Source organism: Stegastes partitus, unplaced genomic scaffold, assembly GCF_000690725.1.
Source record: "Stegastes partitus isolate 25-593 unplaced genomic scaffold, Stegastes_partitus-1.0.2 Scaffold937, whole genome shotgun sequence".
NCBI lineage: Eukaryota > Metazoa > Chordata > Actinopteri > Pomacentridae > Stegastes > Stegastes partitus.
This window is the reverse complement of record NW_007578668.1, coordinates 288880-307460: the sequence shown is the minus strand read 5'-3', so window position 1 is coordinate 307460 and position 18581 is coordinate 288880. Positions and strand designations below refer to the sequence as shown.

Sequence of the window (18581 nt, the reverse complement as noted above, 5' to 3'; positions counted from 1 at the left end):
AATTTGCTGCAGCCTATAGATATTCTCTCCTCCTGGTAGGAATTAATCACCTCTCCAGGCACAATCTGCCCATTTTATCCCCTCATGGCGGCGTCCTCTGCTGCGGCGTCGAAGGCGGCCAGCTGTTGGAGGAGTCCATTTGTGTGTCCCTTTGTGCTACTAAGTGCTCATCGGCAATCACCATAACCTGCAGTGATTAGAGAGCCGCAGGGCCGCCATCAAAGACACCAACTTCCAGCCTCCTTGTTCCCACCGCTCAGACTCCCTGCCGGACCAAAAACAACCACACATTAAAGGTTGTTCTTGAAAAAAGTGTTTAAATATTCATGATCCAGGTGAGTCCTCAGGCTTCCCTGTTGCACACAATAAATGCAAAAAGATCCTCCTGCAGGGACTCTGGATCGGTTGCAGGGAGAGATATGTTGTGTAAAAGGGGGAAAAAAATGTGATCTCATGTTCCTATGTGGGCTCTTAAATTCTTTATTAGTGTTTAATAAGTCATGGAATCTGCCATCCCTGACACTGGGCTTAATTGGGAACGTATTAATATGTTCCAATTAGCAGAAGCCTCCATTGAGAGCCCTGAAAGAGCTAAAAAAAAATCTAAACAGGTAACATTTGCTAAATGAAGAGATGTAGTTGCCCTGAAGGGGAGATAAAAATCTGCAACAAACTACCAGAAAAAAGAAAAAAAAAAGCTTGTGAGGAATAAAAGAGCAGCAGAACAAAACGTGTGTATCACTGACTGCTTTAATTACAGGAGACCATATGGTGCAAAATAACAAATATGGAGAAAGACAGTCGCAACATTATCCTCCATCTCTCAGTCTGGATGCTCAGCTCCTCCCACATGCGTGCGGGGCTTCATTTGATCAAATCCTTCAACTTGGACCACTTAGGCTCAGCCGCACTTTTTACAACACCGCATTTGGGCAGCGCCGCAACTTGCAGCTCCTCCACAGCCGAGCGCCAGTTCACACCCCGACCAGGCAGAGACACGAGACACGAGAGGAGCGCGGAGCCGGGGACCAGGACTTCCAGCACCCACAGCATCGTTCTCCGCCGCCAGCGATGGAGAGGGAGGTCATATTCTGCCCAAAGTGGCTCCGCGCGCTCTGCTCGCTGCTTTTCGCGGCGCTCTGCCTCTTTCACGCCGCCGCGGCTGAGATCACCTGCAGGTCGTGCCAGCCGGGGAACAAGTGGCGTGCACGGGAATTACTGCTGAGATTTGACACGAGTGGGCCCGCAACAGGGCTGCAGGGAGAAGTTTTCGGGGCAGGGAGAACCGGGGCGGCGAGTGGCGAAAGTCGGCGGCTCCGTTGCGCAGCTGGATCCGCCGAATGCGCCCGAGAATCTCCGGCGGAATACACGGAGCCGCGGCTGAAACGGAATACAGACGAGCTGCGCGCAAGAGATGAGGTCGGCGAGAAAGTTTCCGACGTGAGCCGCTACAGAAAGCGCGCCCGGAGGAGCTCTGGAGACGGGAGGGCGCGGGATGGAGAGCCGGAGGAGGGAACCGGATCCGCGGCTGGGCGCAGAGTGACGCGCTCTGAATTGCGCTGGAGCGGAGACGAGCGGAGAGCCGCCGGTCCGAGGCAGGAGGAGCTAAAACTTAACAGCTCGACGTTCGCCTTGGCCGGAGACTCCGCTCACAACCAGGCCATGGTGCACTGGTCCGGCCAGAACAGCAGCGTAAGTCACTATTCTGTCCACTTTAGATTTGGAGGGGATGCGGGGTGGGATGGGGGGGAGATGTGCGTCATGTGGCCACGAAGCTGCCTCTGGAGAGCCGCAGCTCTGCCTGATGGATGTGAGAGAGAAGCTCTGAGTTCTTTAATTAAACTGTCACATCCAAGTGTGACAGGAAGCCTGACGTCTGTCTCTCACCTCACATTAGAGTCTCATTGTACAGACCAGAGCTCTGGTGCTGCTGCTGGTTCGGTTCAACCATCACACTGTGGTTCCAAAAAAAATCAAGATCAGGCCTAAAAAAATGCACCTCTGGTCAGCTGCTGTTTGCTGAGTTGCAGTGGAGGGAGAGAGAGTGACCTCCAGAAGCCGAGAGAGGGAGGCGGGCGAGAGAGGCTCCTTTATCTCAGGAGCTTCTCCTCCACAGTCTGAGCAGCTGAACTGATTTGGGGATAAAGCTGTTGGTGTCGAGCGCGGAGCGTCTCTGGCCAGAGGGCAGGATTTTCAAGCGGCGCTGCAGGTTGTGGGAGAGGTGAAGCAATTTGAGCCCTTCCTCTGCTGCAGACGGGCAGAGCAGAGCCGCAAAGTTTTCCAGCTGCAGCCGCTGCCGGCCTTCAGATCCTTTGGGTGTTAATGGCAGGAGTCGGGGGTTTGTCAGTGGGAGGAGGGGGGAGGACGTGTTCAGGTGGGAGGCCGGTTCTGTGTGTGAGCTCGGGTCCAGAGTGCAGCTCGTTTGCATCCACCTCAAAGGAACCGTCGGTACTTTCTGTGGCAGATCTTGCAGTAGAGCACGTATGTCGTGCGGCGTGTTTGGAGTTGAAGCCGTTGTTTCAGTGGTTTTTGCAGATTCATGCTCCTCCTGGTTGTGACGGTTCCACTCTGGATGGTGTCTCTTGTGGTGAAACCTGTTATTCAGTGAATGTTAAACCCAAGCTCGACTATAAAAGGTGGTTCTGCAAATGGTAAATCGAGAAATTTGCAGTTAGATGCATCATCAGACGTCAGCTCAGTGTAAGAAAAGGCTGCTTTTCTTAATGAAGTGTTAATTATGACGGATTTTTCAATTAAAAATGTCAAATATGTTAAAAAATCAGAGGTCGAACAATGTTTGCTACCAGAAAAAACATCAGTTCAAGGAGACCAACAAGCAACAAGCATAAATATGATTATTAATTGGATTTTTCAGTCAAAATTTTAGTGATTGAATGTCAAAAATGGAAAGAAATGAGAAATTAGACCATCTTTGTTTGGTTTTCAGGGCTGATACAGAAAAAACAACAAATAATTCTTCTCATTAGTAATCAGAGACCCATGGAACATGCATATTTGCAGAAAGTCTGAAAATCTTGTGCCAAAGTTTAGAATAACACTTAACTTTTCATCATTTTGTACTGATTGGCTGTTACTCATAATGGGCGACCAATCAGATAGAGCGGTGGGCGGGACTTAGCGGAATTAATTTGTATTTAATAAGTTAAACTAGTCTGATATTCAGCCAGGGGAAGAAATGCACCGTAACCTCTCATCTTAACACATTTATTAATGAGATGAAATAGTTGCTGATTATTTTTTTGTAAAGAAAATTCAACTAATAATGTCACTTTTATAATTTTAGTCTCGTTTACGGTGGAGGTTTCCTCTCATGACGTCTTTAGGGCACAAAAAGTGACGTCCTTTAATATGACAATAATGCAGATTTCGTCCACTTTGGTGTAAAAATCAACATAGCGTGAGAAGAACTGATGTTAGAGAACAAGAGGCCTGCTTTAATTCTCTCCATCCACGTTATGTATTTAGCTTCCCATTAGCTGCCAGAGCGGTGCGACATTACCAGCTTTATTCCCTTAATGCTGCATTTTTGCTCCCAACAAATGCTGGATGACGCTTTGAATCAGAACCAACCTGCTAATCTTTTGATTACTGCTTTAATTAACACTATACGGTTGGACTTTGGGAAGTTTTAAACCAAAATATTCCTCAAAATATTCAAACTTCTTCGGGGTGAAAACACAACATAATTAGCGACGATTCAAGGTGATGAAACCTATAAAATAAAATCTGATTTTTTTTTCTTTTTAAACCTAAAAAGGTCTTTGGATTTGTCCGAGTCCTGACTGCTCGGCGGCCTCGCTGCTACACCCACAACCACTTAGCCCTGTCTGTAACAAAACCAATTACAGTCAAAGACGTATCAGCGGCGCCCATGCCCTCCACCTCGCTCCTCACTCAAACTCCGTCCGCCGCCTCAGGTGTTTTTCTGTGGGCTTGACACGCCGAAAAGTGACCTTACAGTCAAGACGAAGGGGGGGAGAAACAAAACGAGAAAGTCAGGATTTATTTACTCTCCTCGACACTCATTCTGGCTATTTAGCGGTTTGATTCTGCAACCACGAAACTATTTGGCCCGATTCTTTCAGCCGGCGGCTCACCGGAGGACATTAAATATGTAGAGTTGTTGCTATAAGCGGCAGCAGCAGCGGCAGCACAAGTCGCCGGTCTTTACGTATAAATAAACAGATGAGTCAACGACGTGCCACCGAGCTGAAAGGGATCCAGATAAGGGCTGCGATGCTCTTAATATTTAACCCCTCGAGGCATCCGCAGAGCTTTTCCTCTCGCTGCCTGCGTGTCAGAATGGATTGGAGGTTATAATTATGACTCATGAATCGCCGGCCGCGGGAGTCGAACAGAGAAAACACGCATTAGGAGTAAAAATACTCACGCAGAGCGACTGAATGAACCGATTTCTATACACGTTTGTATTAATGCAGCAACACCTCCAGCTTATGCTCCTGATTTGCTCTGGCATTTAATTTCCCATTCACATATGTAGGGGGGAGAAAAAAGGAAACTACACGGTTGCAAACTTCACTTAAAGGTTGTGAAATTTGCATTAATGAAGCTTCTGCAAACTTCTCGCCCCGGAGGAAACCGGACCCGCTGTGGTTTCTCGTCGTCATTTCGGTTGGTTTTCTGTGTGTGTGTGTGTTTGTGTATCCACCCTTTTTTTTTCCTTTTCATGTCTGTCTCCTTCAGCTCCTCACATCCTGCAGAACAGACGTTTGACAGCTCTCGGAGAGCCGCTGTGAACTTGTTGCGTTGAGCCGTGTAGGTGGACAGCGCTGCACAGCCGTGATGGCAAGAAAAGATCTAAAGACTGTGTCCTTGTGCCGCAGAGAATCAATCAAGTCAAGAGCCCCGACGTCTCATTCAGAAGCAGCGCTGTCAAGCACATCTTCTTTTTTTTGTGTGTGTTTTTTACTGTTTCAGCGGCTTTGGTTTCATTGTTTATTTGGCAGAGGCGTCGTCGCTCGGTACGCGTAGAAAAGCTCATTTTCGTAGAGGTTGCGAGTGATGCAGAGACATGAATGATGCTGGATGTTGTTTACTCCTCAACATCAGCCTGTTTTAGTTTAAAAAAAAATAAAAAATCTAATCGTTTGGAGTTTTTTTTTCCCGACCGGTTTGTGCCCCTGTAGACGCTAGAAAAGCCCAGAAAGCACCGTTCTGCTCCGTACGCGCTCTTATTACAAAGTCAGGAACTATTTGTGCTGCGGAGTCGGTGTCTTAAAATGGTTTGCAGTGTTTGGATTGTGAGGCTTTGTGCTTCCAGAAGGTGTAATCTGATTCGGAGAGGGCCGACGCCATTCAAGGCGCAGCTGCACAATTCAGACTGCAGAGTGTTTCGGTGTCGTACAGAATAAGGTCGCTGCGATGCAAAGTTTCCTCTAAAACGTAGCCGAAAGACCTGAATACAGATGCTTTCTGCAGACGCACAGAACTGACAAACTCTTACCTTTCGATTAAAACAGTCCAACTGACACACATTGTTAAGTTTTTGTTCACATTTGACTTCTGCAGCTCCAGGTTTTGTTTTGTTTTTTTAAAGTTTCCACCTACAAACCCTGTGAGGTCGAACATTTCCGTAGGCGTTCTTGACATCTAGCAGGTCTGTTTGAGCATCTCTGAGCAGCCTGTTGGAATAAACTTGCGTAAATATAACATTAGAGCGCCTTCCTTTACTGTTTTTGAACTCATTTTTCATCCCGAGCTGCTGTGTTGCAGTAACTGAGCGGAGACTAGAGGGTTCTCTGTGCACGGCCGACCCTTTAGCTCCTAGCGTAGCATGTGAGGTGTGCAGTGAATTGAAATGTTGAAAAAAAAGAAGCAAAATGTCTCCTAGAAAGTCGTCTGTGCACCAGGCAGCAGCAGGGAGTCGACAAAAAGAGCAGCCATGTATAAAAAATCTATCAATAAAGGTAATGTGGAAAACTTTCTGGTGCACCTGAGTTATGTGCACCTACATTTAAAAATAAAACCAGTAACCAACCAGTGAAAAGTGACTGGAACCCTGTATGATGCTAGAAAGGACTACGTTGGTCTAGAAACTCCAGCATACAAACATCCGCTGAGTCAAAACCGTAAATTAAAGAGTAAATAACGTCCCTACGGCGAGCCGGTGACACTGATGCTGCAGCGGAAATGAGTCACATCTGTACAAGGTGGCATCTTCAGTGAACTTTGGAAAAATATTGTTTTAATAACAGACCCGATACGGAGAGCTCCGGGGCGGGAACGCTGTCAAGTGATTAGTTTTAGACGCTGCATAATTCAGCAGAATAAAAATTGCATGTACATGATTTTTCTTTATTAGCTTTAAAGGTCCCTCGTTGTTCCCGTTTTTTAGCGAATTAATGAAAGTCTCAGCGATGCGTCTTTGGGCGTTTCATCTCAGAACACCGAACGCATCATCTCCTGGTTGCAGCTCAGATCTAAACCGGCTGTTTGTGTGGATCTAAATGCTGCCGCCCTCTTCAGGAAGAAAAGTCTCTCTGTGATCGACGGAGACATGAATCAGCAGAACTGGACTTTCTCTCTGAGCATCATTTGGCATGAAAATACTGCTGGAGTCTCACCACAGCTGTTGTTTTTCTCTTGTGTTTTTGTCACACCATGTTGTAAAATCACTACTTCTTCTGGCAGAGCAGCAGCCTGGAAGTTCCTGACATGTCGTCTCAATGTGCAGCATTTCAGTCACTGTTTTGTTCTTCGTCGGACGATAGAGGCAGAAAAATATGTCAATTCAGGATTTGGTTGAGCACAGAGAGCAGGAGAGAAGCTAACGGATGGAAACAGCAGCTGAGTTTAGGCTGAACTGAAGCTCAAAAGGTGCCATGAAAAGACAGTAGTGGTTTAAATTAAAGTTTCCACAGAGCTCTGACCTGTGAGCATCAGAGCTAACGTTAGCCACGTTAGCCGCACAACATGCTAGCACTACTTACGGCGGGATTAACTCTCGTCAAAAGTCGCCGCATCGTGACAAAGTTCAACAGCGTCTTGTAAAGAGTGCGACAAATAGCGACAAAATCCACTTAAAACACCTCCTTTGTTCATTCGGCTCGGAAAATGAATAAAGACACGTTAAATTTCAGATGTTTTTACGATGCCGTCAATAACAACCAACCGGGTGTTCAGTTCCTCAGATGCTGGGAGTGCATGAGGACGCTTGTGTTCACTCTTGCAGCCAAACAGCAGAACATTTGATGGATGATGATCGTGGTTCAGACATTTTCAAATTAGCAGAAGCAGCTCTGAGAGGCGGCTGCTCATTCTGATTGGCCCACCTGGAAGCAGTGAGGGGGCGGAGCTACTTCAACTTAGGATAATTCTTACTGACTTGTGAACCCAGGACGTTTTGTAGTTGCTGGAATGGCAAAAGTAAGAATCCATGATGTCCTCCCAGCTATTATTTTACACCTCAGACAAACAAAACACAATAAAAATGGATTTCCATCATGAGGGAACGTTAAAGATTCAAGTCACAAGCTTTTGTCGGATCTTTTTTCATCGCCGAAAGACTTTGAAACTAACCAACTCCACAACTAATAGAAACCGAGAGAGAGACGAGACAGAAGTGTGTCTGATCAAACAAGTACCTGCTGGTTTCTTGGTGGCAGCCAGAGCGGCATTGAAATTCAGAGAAAAAAGGTTACAGGTAAAGAGCAGCCTCGCCGCGGGGCCCGTGGCATATTCCTCAGATGGATGTAAGACATGCAGCGGGACAGCATTATTTACATTATGAAATGTCAGGCGTTAAGCACCTTGGCCCGTCACTCACAGGGATTCAGGCTGACATATTGTCTGCCACTCCACCAAGTTTACTCTCGAGCTTCCTGCGACGGCGAACAGGCCCTGCTGGATGGCGTCCAATAAGAGCAAACAGAAGCAGGTAAATTATGAAACGAAACCCTACGGTAGCAACAAGGTGTCTGCGGTTTATCTCCCGCAAACACGCCCGTGATACATCCACAGTCTGTCGCCAATTAAAGCGCCGAGTATCGTGCGAGGAGTTGTGAGAACCTGGCTCAGCTCTCAGTCTGGCGCCGCCTCTCCAAGTGTCGAGCGGATCTATTTGCGGTTGTGTGTGTGTGTGCGTCCTGGTAGCCGTGGCAACGCTGGGTTTACCGGCCGCCGGAGTCACATCTCTGTCGACGCCGTCAAGCGCCTCGTAATTTGCTCATTTGCAAACATTTCGAGGGCCGCCGGCGCCGTATGGACGAGCGACAGATCGAAGGCGTGCGAGATGGCAGAATTCAAACGTGTCATTTAGGTCAGACTGAAGGAGTCGTGCAGAAACTGGTTTGGTTTAGAGGAGCTCGTTCTCGGTCGTAGCGGTTCGACGATATGTCTTCTGCAGCTCTGATGGTTATTATTAGTAGTTGAGGATATTTGATAATTGATCTACATTTGCAGGAAAAAAAGCTCCAACACAAAACTCTGCTGTGATCCAGAGCTTTAAAACACCACTGGTCATGACAAAACACTGAACTACAGGGAAAAGTTTACGTCCGTATTAAAGTTCTGTTGTTTCATGTTCTTCGGTTTAGACCGACCAGCTTTCGTTGATCATCATAGTCCCGTCTCGAGTCCCCGACGTCACCGGGAACAGCTTGGAGTCGAATTTCCTGACTGAGAGTCGGTTCCTCTTCCTGCTAAAATCTGTGGAGCTGGTTTTAAGATGAGACCTCAGATCCAAACTAGTCTTGAAGCTTCAAAACCTCCACACTTAATGATGCATCATTTAAAGCCTGAGTACAGTTTCAATGAGTCGATTTCAGTCGTTGAGTAAATCGAGGTATGAAGGTCTCATTTACACAAATAAGAAACGTGGATGACAATAACAATTCAAATATTTATTGCATTAATTAAGAGTGTTTATAATAACTCACCGCCACACAGACGTCATAAACAGTAAAGCCACCTACAGAGACCAGAACTGTTTTTGTTCCAGGCTGTAAACGGGTTTATTTCTGCTGCAAAGTTTTAACATTTTAACATGGAGCTCTATGGAGGTCAACTCACTGTCAGAAGCAGCCTCTAGTGGACATTTGAGGAACTGCGGTTTGTGGCACTTGTTGAACTTGGTTGTACGGTGTTCTGACATGTGTAACACTTGTAAACCCTTTTCTGGACAACACACTGAGGGTTGATTTAATGTTTTTTAGTCATAAAGGGTTAGCATGCGTCTGCTAGCAGCGTAGCGATGTTCACTGAAATATTCCAACAGCTCGGAGGCTATGAATGTATGAGTAAATGATTCTATGTTTGACAGACATTCATGGTCCCCACGTGATGAATCTGAATGACCATTAGCTGTTTTTACTGCTTAACTTGTGGGTGAGTGGCAACCACAAGAAACTTCATGGCTGTTTTTTGGGGGGAGAAAAAAACGACCTACTTGGTGGTAGCTCCCCCCCGAGTGGACCTGAAACTCAGAGAGAACCTCGATGTCCTCGTCTAGTAGTGTTTTCTTCCTCCTCAACATAAAACGTGCTATTTCGGTAGTAAACCTCCATGGTTCTGTTTACGATATGGAACCAGAGTTACGTTCAGTAACTACTACTGATTGGTATTTTAGTGCACTTGGAGGTGGAAGCGTGAGTTCCACCTAATCGTGATCTCCTATGAGGTTGGGTTTTTTGGATCTCAACAAAAAATATCTTGACTGGACGAGTTGCTGCCACTTGTTGGACAGATGCTAGTGGAACCAAGAGGATAATCTCCAGTGACAACATCTCCTCCACAGATCAGCACGAAATGGAGACAAACATTCATGGTTCCTAGAGGATGAACCCTAAAGACTTAGACTATGGTTTATTTTTTTGGTATTTCCACACGAACCAACGTTGGAACCGTAAAGATCGGAAACATGTGGGAGAGTTTTAAACTCAGGAAGTGTTGAAGTCCAACAATAATCAACTTTTTTTCCCCCAACTTTAACTCAGAAAGTAAACATTCACTAGAACAACAAATATGGAAACACAGATCTGCCTGAACCTGTTCTTAACAATCTCTAAACTGCAGCTTTGGGAAATTTGATGCAACAGGAATGAAGACCAACAATCCTGAACCCGACGGCTAGAAGTTCAGCAGAACTCCCACTTTTAATCACAAGTAGAACACTTGTAGGTACTAAAGCACCATGCTGAGGATCAATCTTGATGTCAAACTATCAAGAAAAGAAGTGGAAACCCGTAAAGTAACCTCAACGTGACACCTCGTCTTGATTAACTTGCAGAGCTGTTAATCAAATTAAAACCGACAGCGTTCTCCATTTCTATTTGTGTATTAGCTGTGATCGCGAGGACGTCTGCTAATGTGGTTTGATGACACGTTGACATGTCTCCAGATGCTGTAAAAAAATAATAATAAATCACTTTCTGAAGTAAAGGGGTTAAAAAGGCGTTTTTCTAAATAGATATTTGCTCGCCTTCTTCCCGACTCACACTTGAATGAAGGCGAGGCACCAAGCTGACAGGTTTAATTCAACAACTTGTGCATAAAAACAAAGCGTTGATGGAAGGTTTATCGAGTAATTAACCTGCGGACGCCTTTATTTCTCCGCCGAGGCGAGTCGAGGTGGAAGAAAGTTGTCAGCGCAGTTTGTCTGTTTGTCATTTAGATTAAACAAAAAAAAACTACGGAGCTGATTTTCATAAAAACTTGGTGTAGAGGTGGAGCAGAGGCGAAGGGAAAACCTATTAAATACATTTCTTAACGTGAACAAAAACGGTAAAACGAGGAGGGAGACGACTGACTAATACTTATTAAGGCCGTCGCGTCCTGTTCTTATCTCCAAGAATGGAGACAAACAAGCGAATGTGTTTATTCTGAAGGTGGAAACTGGATCATTTCAGTATTTTTTTAATCATTTTAATTAACGTCATTTGTCGTGCAGTTACTTTAAATGTAATTAGAAATATGCAGCCTATTTGTTGTTGTTTTGCTTTTGTCTTCTTGTCGCTGCCACCTTGTTACAAGAGGCCTTCGTCTGTTGTCAGAAAAGCCTTCGTGGAGCAAACGACTAATCATGGATGCGACGACATCAGCCTGTAAGCTGCTGAAACCCAAAATGCGCAGATGGGTTTGGGGAAAAAAATTAATTTATTGGAGCCAGTTTCAGCAAAAAAAAACAAAACAAGAAATGGTTGGATTTTAAATTTCCAACAGTCCTCGAACTAACCACGATTGATATGTTGTCTCTGGAGAAAAATCACTAAATCTTGGCTTAAAACTGTGATTTTTTAAATAGAAAAAATGCTAAAAAACATCAGTTTGCACCAAATTTAACCTGCTGTAACCCAAAATGCACAGGTGGGAAATCACCAACATTACACGATTTATTGGAGCCGGTTTCAGCAAAAAAAAGAAAGAAAAAAAAAGGTTGGATTTTCACATTTCCAATAGTCCTTGAAGTAATCATGATTGATACGTTGTTGTGTCTGGAGAAAAATCACTAAATCTTGGCTTAAAACTGTGATTTTTTTAATAGAAATCACCAACATGACACGATTTATTGGAGCCGGTTTCAGCAAAAAGAAGAAGAAAAAAAAAGATTGGATTTTCACATTTCCAATAGTCCTTGAAGTAATCATGATTGATATGTTGTTGTGTCTGGAGAAAAATCACGAAATCTTGTCTTAAAACTGTGATTTTTTAAAATAGAAATCACCAACATGACACGATTTATTGGAGCAGGTTTCAGTAAAAAACCCAAGAAATGGTTGGATTTTCAAATTTCCAATGGGCCTTGAACTAGTCACGATTGATATGTTGTTGTGTCTCGGAAAAAAATCACTAAAATGTCCAACAAATCCCTGTTTACAGCAGATTTAGTCATCAAAATGATTCTATTCTGCATTTTTCTTGCAAAAAAAAGGGAAAAAATGTACCAGATTCTGTGAAAAATTATAGATTTCTGGTAAGTTTTCAGGTAAACTGCAGGAAAATCAATAAAATAAAAGCAGCACGGCTCAGAAACAGTGAACAGAGGAGTGAGTTGTTGGAGATACATTCAGCATGGTGAAACATCTTCCTACAGCTGATGAGCAGAGTGAAAGATGAGGAGTAAAAACATTAACAGTTTAATATCTATAGTTTGAGGAGCTTCTGTTTTTAGTTGAGATATTCTAAAATGAAACGCAGCTCCTCTTTTTCCCAGATTTTCGTGTCATACAGCTCGTTTGAGTTTTCTCTCCTTTTTGATAAATGAAACCTCAAATTGCAGAAGCGGTTCCAACAAATTATCTGTTTTTCTGCTTTTTTTTACGGCTGAGATCTGATGTCATCCTGCACGGAGGACATCTCTGACGTCTCTCCTCCTTCGTGGTTGTTCTGTTTCCATAGAGCTGCAGGACTTTATGTTGCAGGAAAAATGTGACAGAAACGACAACGAAACAGTCTGTTTATCTATTTCTCACCGTTTGATGAACACAAAAACGTCGCCCATGTTTGATAAACGAAGCCTCAAATTGCAAAATTGGCTCCGACAAACTTCTGCATTTTTTTATGTCTGAGCTCTGACTCCATCCTGCTCAGAGGACGTTCTCCCTCCTCCTCGGTGGTGGTTCTGTTTCCGTCGCGGTGCAGCTGGTTAACATCTCCAGCTGTACGCTACAGATGGCACATGTTGAGCTCGAGGTGTGGCCGCCTGTGACTCATCCTTCGCTGCAACATCTCTTTAAGTTGCACAAGGTCAGCCCTGCATCTCCTGCCTTTCTATTTTCTCCTCTCTGTTTACTCACATGTACCTTTGCACATGTTCGATGAGCCTCTTGAATCTCATTCCCCACATCCGAATTCAATGCGAGCGCCGTCTAATCTGTGTGCTTTCAGACCTGTTACTTAGCGCGTCCTGCTGCGAGGGGAGAATGAAAGAAAAGAAAAGAAAAGAAAAGACGCGTAGAAACAACAAACACGAGTGCAGCCGCTGTGTGGGCTAAGCTGTCCTCCGGGTCCGTGCCTGGGAGTGATCGGGAAGGCGGACGCTGTCACGCTCCGCCGAGCAGCGTTTACTCGCCATCAGGCCCGTAAACAAACCGGCCTCCCGGTCCCGCTGTCTCTCCGCAAATCCCAAGCGAATCCCAACACAAATAAGTCATTATTTCTTTTTAGTCTGAAGTTATGTGCTGTAAAAGCGCGTCTCTGGAGTCTTGTGGAAGGCACCGAAAATATACAATCTGCGGCTAATATGTCGGGACGATGGCGTGTGTTTTAGTGAAGTAAGCGCCTTTAGGTTCTCCTGAGAGCCCCTAATGTTCCCTTTGGCTTTTAATCGCACAGCAGCAGCACAATTTCCTCTCGATTTCTGGACTCTTGATTTCACAGAAAGAAAATTCACCTCTTCTGGCACAACGAGTGGAATCTAAGCGGCGGACGTGGATTTAGCTTCATGTCACTCGTGACTCAGAGCAGAGTGAGCGAGTCCTGCGTCACATATCTGAACATTTATTAAAGTCATAAATGACAAAAAACCCACTCGAGATCTGCCCTCAGTGTTCACAACCTGTAAATCCAATCAGATACTCAGATGAACTACAATAAAACATAAAACATCGATCAGATTAGAGTCTGTTTAGGACATAAAACGGCCTCTTTTGGTGCGCTACAAATACCGGAGCCCCTTGTTCTGACCTGTCGAGCTCAAAAAATCAGTTTCTTCCACCAGAGAAAACAAATAATTAGAGGCAGCACTGCTTTCCCTAAACATGAACCCTAGCTGCATGAAACAGGCTTTTTTGTTAGCTGAATTCAAAAACCATCAGACTCATAATTCCAGTCTTGTTCCACCTCCCACCACTTGGGGCAGTAGAGCTGCTTGTGGAGGCGACACAGGAGGAAACTCCACACAGGTGCTGCTCACCTGGACGAGCAGTCAGTGAGCATGCGGTGCTGGATCATGTTTTCTGTGGCTGGAAATGCAGTTTTTTTTTTAAACCGAGGAAATGGAGGCTCTTTGTCTTCTGCTGGAGAACCTGCACTGACTGTAAGTAAACATTTTGTCGTTTTGCAAATATGTGAAACCTCGAGGCAGCGCTGCCTCGGACTTCAAGCTGCAACGTGACAGATTTTGATCATGAATGTAGCATCAATATAGCGTTAAACAACTTCCTGCTCTGTGAATAGTGGCGTCCTTAGCAGAGAATGAAGTCACAAACTCTGTTGCATGTATTTTAGTGCATATGAGTCCCTCCTATTGTAACTGTTGGCCGCCGCCACTTTTTATTTTAATGTATTTTGGCCTTTATTTGATGGTGCAGTCAAGGTAGAGACAGGAAAGTGAGGGAGAAGAATGGGGCCATGAGTGGGATTTGAACTCATGACCTCCGTGTTGGGGATTGTAGCTCCTGTACATGAGCCACCAGCTCAACCAGGTGAGCTATAGCGGCCTCCTCACACTTTTAAACAGACTGAGAGTGACGCTGGAGAAGCAACAATGCATTTAGCTGGTGCCTTAAAATACACAGAAATGAAGAAACCCAGTGTTTTATTTGTGATCTTCACTGTTTCATGTCTGCTCAGTGTGAGCGTCTCTGCTGCTGTTTAGCTTGTCGGTGTGTTTTATAATGAATGTTCTTTGGTTTGCCTTCATGTACGCAGCACATGTGGTTAAGAGTGAAGGAAGGTTTGTGTTTCGCTGCTGCTGCTCCGTTGACCTTTAGCGGTTGTGAACGTTGCACCAAGAACCTTTAGAGTCCAATCGATGTCAAACACCGACCGTGTTCACTGTTGACTTTAGGATGCATGTTTAATGAGATTACATTTACCTTTTAGCGCAGCTTGAGGGCGAGATGAGGCCTGAAAAACTCACGTTAAGGGTTTCAGATCACCTTAAAGTCACAGCTCCGTCGTGGCAGCAAGAGATACCAACATCTGGGCAGATGTGGGGGGTTTAGTGGACAAAAAGGTCACATGAAGGCCTAAATACATCCTAAATCAACAGCATATAGACTCACTGTAATCTATTTGCTATTAATCTAACAGATGAGGAGCAGCTGCACATATTCACCTGATTTATGACAATAAATTAACCGGTGATGCAGCACAGGAACGATTAAGGAATAAAACCAGTTAGCTGCTGCTTTTAGATGCTGTTTGCAAAGTTTAAATTCCTCGTTTTGAGCTCAGTTTGGAGTCGACTCCCAGCAAACGTTCTGGTAAACGAGTTTGGACCAGTTTAAAGTTGTGAAAACAGGTGATTTGTTCGTTCTGCCGCCAAGAATAACGACTCGATCCTGGATGGCTGCTGACGTACGGCTTCTGTTTAAATAAAAGCAACGCTAGAGACTTTGGTTTTTGAGTGCGTAGGCTGCGATAAACTTCTCGATAGCCAGACAGCAGCTGATGGTATCCTCCTGCTTCCTGTCACATCCTGCAGACGTGAACGTTTTCTGTAGCCTGATTAGTGATTTCTTTCTGCCTGCGCTAAAGCTAATCGCCTCCTGGCTTCCACATGAGCGTCTCATTGATCTTTTCTTCTTTTGGCTGAAAACTACGGCAACAACATTTCCCAAAAACGTCCGACTCTGACGGCTGTTTAGCAGCGAGGACGTCAACAAAACAACAGAGTTTCACTTTGTTTGGACGAGTTACTCACAGAGTTGTGCTTCGAGCAAAAAATCATTTCAGCAGGACGGAGAGAAGCCGCCGTGGCTGCCGCTCCGCCGGATTCAAAACATTCTGTCGGATTTCGCAGTAAAAGCAGCTATTAAAGCTAAAACCTGCGAGCTTTAGCCTCGACTTGTTGCACCGCGCGGCCCGGCGGATGCACTCCACGCTGCAGTGCCATTACCTCCTCCCGGGCATCAGCGCGTTGTGTGATTGACGCTCTGATGTGAGCGATGGAGGTGAGGGAGCAGCTCTGGACGACCGAAGCAAGCAGATCGCATTTTGTCCGCCAAAGTTACGGGAGCAGATGTAATTTACACACCACACCGGGTGTAATAAGTAAGAGCGAAGAGCTAAAATGACTTTGGAATATCCGAAAAAGTTAAATTTGCAGGCCGGAGTTGGTGGAGATGCAGCCGATGCCCTCTGACTGCAGATTCTCCGTCTGAGGCTCAAGGATTCAATTGCCGGTCATGGTGTTTATATATTATCTGCTTCCTTTGAAGCCTTCTTCCCCCACGTAGCAATTCAGATTGACAAGGGTGATTCTCGCTGCTATTGCGAGGCAGCCAGAGGTCTCTTTTCAGCCGCCGCCGTCCCATCTCAGCTGCTGATCAGGTTCAGAATTGCCGGGACATTTCTGTGGCACAAATTGAATCCCTGGCAATCTGTAAACCGCCGGCATGTGTCTGCCAGCGAAGATGAAAAAAGGTGTTTTTTCGAGAGCAGAACACGTCGACTGAGAGAATCAGACGAGACGGCCGGTCGAGTTAATTGAGCAGGTCTGATGGAACGTGAAGACGGCGGTTGGCGGGAGGAGGAGCAGAATGAAGAGGCAGGAGGCCGCTCGTCTGCATGTGCAACACAATCCGAGTTGAGAGGAGACCTCGCGTTGCCCACTCGCGCTCTTGAAATTGACCGAGCGCTTTGTGTTGAGACGCCGAGCCGCCGAGCCTCGCTCCCTCTGCTCTGCCTTTTACTCGAGCCCACACACTTCCTGCTCGCCGATGACCCGGCGCTCCTTTAACGGATCCGTATCACGCTGCTATTCATTAAGATCAAGGCCTCTCCCGGCTTCTTGGATGCCTGAACAACAGCGCAACACAAAGGAAGCTCTTCTGTGATCTCCAGCTAAAGTTTGTGGCGTTTTCTCGCTGCCAAAGTTCTTCCTCCGGTTTGTCCGTTTCACATCCATTAAACACGTTTGGTAAAACTTTGCGGTGACTCATTGGAGATCCATGAATCACGGCTGTACATTTATCAAACAGGTGGCATTTAAAAATCCCTTCTGCGGGCTTCGTGACTAACGCCTCTGTTTGGTGGACGCGCATTAATGCCACATTAGCGCCGCGAATCAAAGCCCCGCGAATGCTAATTGGAGACGTGGAAGTCAGAGTACACAGCGCAATCCAAAGCAGACACTTAAAGCTAATCCTGTAATTAGGATGTTTGTCGATGGAAAGGTGAGGCGGGAGGCTGCAGCTGTAACGGATGCAGCTGAATGTCAGACGGCGCTCGCTTTAGCGCGTCGCTGCAGGTGACGTCGGCTCTGTAAGCTAATGCCGTCAGACGGACCGCAAAGGAGGATCGACGCCACGAACCCGAGGCTGTTCCTTCTTGCTTTTCACTCTCACTTACTCACAGATTTATCTCTCGGCTCGGGACGGCGTTTATTGCGTTTCCGTGCAGCTGCGGCCGGAGGCTTTGTGTTCTCAGCTTGTCCGTCTCGTCGTCGTGTTTCACTTCACTTCGTTAATTAAGTCAAAGGCGTCACGTTACAGCTGTTTTTGCTGCTCGATGCGAGGAAGAGAACACACGGCTCTGGTTTTCTGTGACTAATCTGAGAGAAGAGACAATACATCTGTCTGACGGAGCGTCGTTTGCTCTGATTTAGGGCTTCAGAGGATTCTTTCTTAATTTTATTTACAAGACACGGAGGTTGTCGACTCCACATGTGCGCAGCAGAGTGAGCAGAAAAACACTGAAAAGGAAGAAAAAAAAACTCCACATCAGTTGTATGGAAATATTTTCGGCTGCAGAAACAATGATGTCGAGCAGAAGCAGCTCCTGTGTCGGCTGCTTCTTGCAAAGTCAGATCTGAAGGCCAAACGAGGCAGAAAGCTATTTTGGATTCCTGTGCCAGCGTTACGCCGGCACAGAGAATCACTGATGCGATGATGTTTCGCCTCCTGAAATACAATTAACGCAGGTTTTAAAAACATGATCGGGTCCAACTATCTGTTTTATTTCAAGAGCTGTGAGAAAAACGCAACGCCGAGCCGTCGCAGCAGAACATTCTGCAGCGACGACGGACTCGTGTTCCGGTCCACGAGTCCGGCCGGCCGCTTTGTTAATGAGCAGCTCGTACTGAAAAGTTTGCAAACAGGATTTTCTCTCCTGGATGATGACACCAGCGAGAGCAGCTTAGCGGGGATGTTGTTTCAGAACCGACAGACGATGTGGTGACGGCTGCAGAGCTCCGGCCGCTTTAGACCCGCGATAGATTTACTGCAGTAAAACAGAATATCGTGCAGCCCTACGTTTGCTCTTTTGATGATGAGCGAGGAGTGGATCTGGCCGAGAACTCAAACACATACAACAGTGGGCTGTCGGTCACAAAGCAGCCGAACCCTGAAACACAACAATCGCCTGTTTCACCCTAAACAGAACCATAATTTACTAAATGAACACCGTCCTGTATTAAAGGAGACTTAAAAACAGTAATTAAGACCATAAGCTGAGAGGGAACAAGCTTTACTGAGGAAACAAATGACGTGAGAAGTCGGCCCATTCTGTCACAGACTTCTGAACAATTGTACTTATTAATGCAGCCGGAGGAGTCGCCCCCTGCTGGCTGTTGGTGAGAACGCAGGTTTGAGGCTACATCTGTCTAACTCAAGAATAAAATGGTGGTATTTTACACACAAAAGGCCAATTTTAAACAA

The 18581-nt window shown here is 45.7% G+C and overlaps 1 protein-coding gene across 1 annotated transcript in view; it reads left to right on the top strand.

Moving 5' to 3' along the window:
• The first annotated feature begins 860 nt into the window (after nt 1–860).
• LOC103366380 (VPS10 domain-containing receptor SorCS1-like) overlaps nt 861–18581 on the top strand; it is a 232119-nt gene continuing 214398 nt past the window's right edge. The window contains exon 1 of the mRNA XM_008294084.1: nt 861–1692. Within this exon, the coding sequence (XP_008292306.1) occupies nt 1072–1692 (621 nt within the window). The 5' untranslated portion in view covers nt 861–1071. The remainder of the gene's footprint in view (nt 1693–18581) is intronic.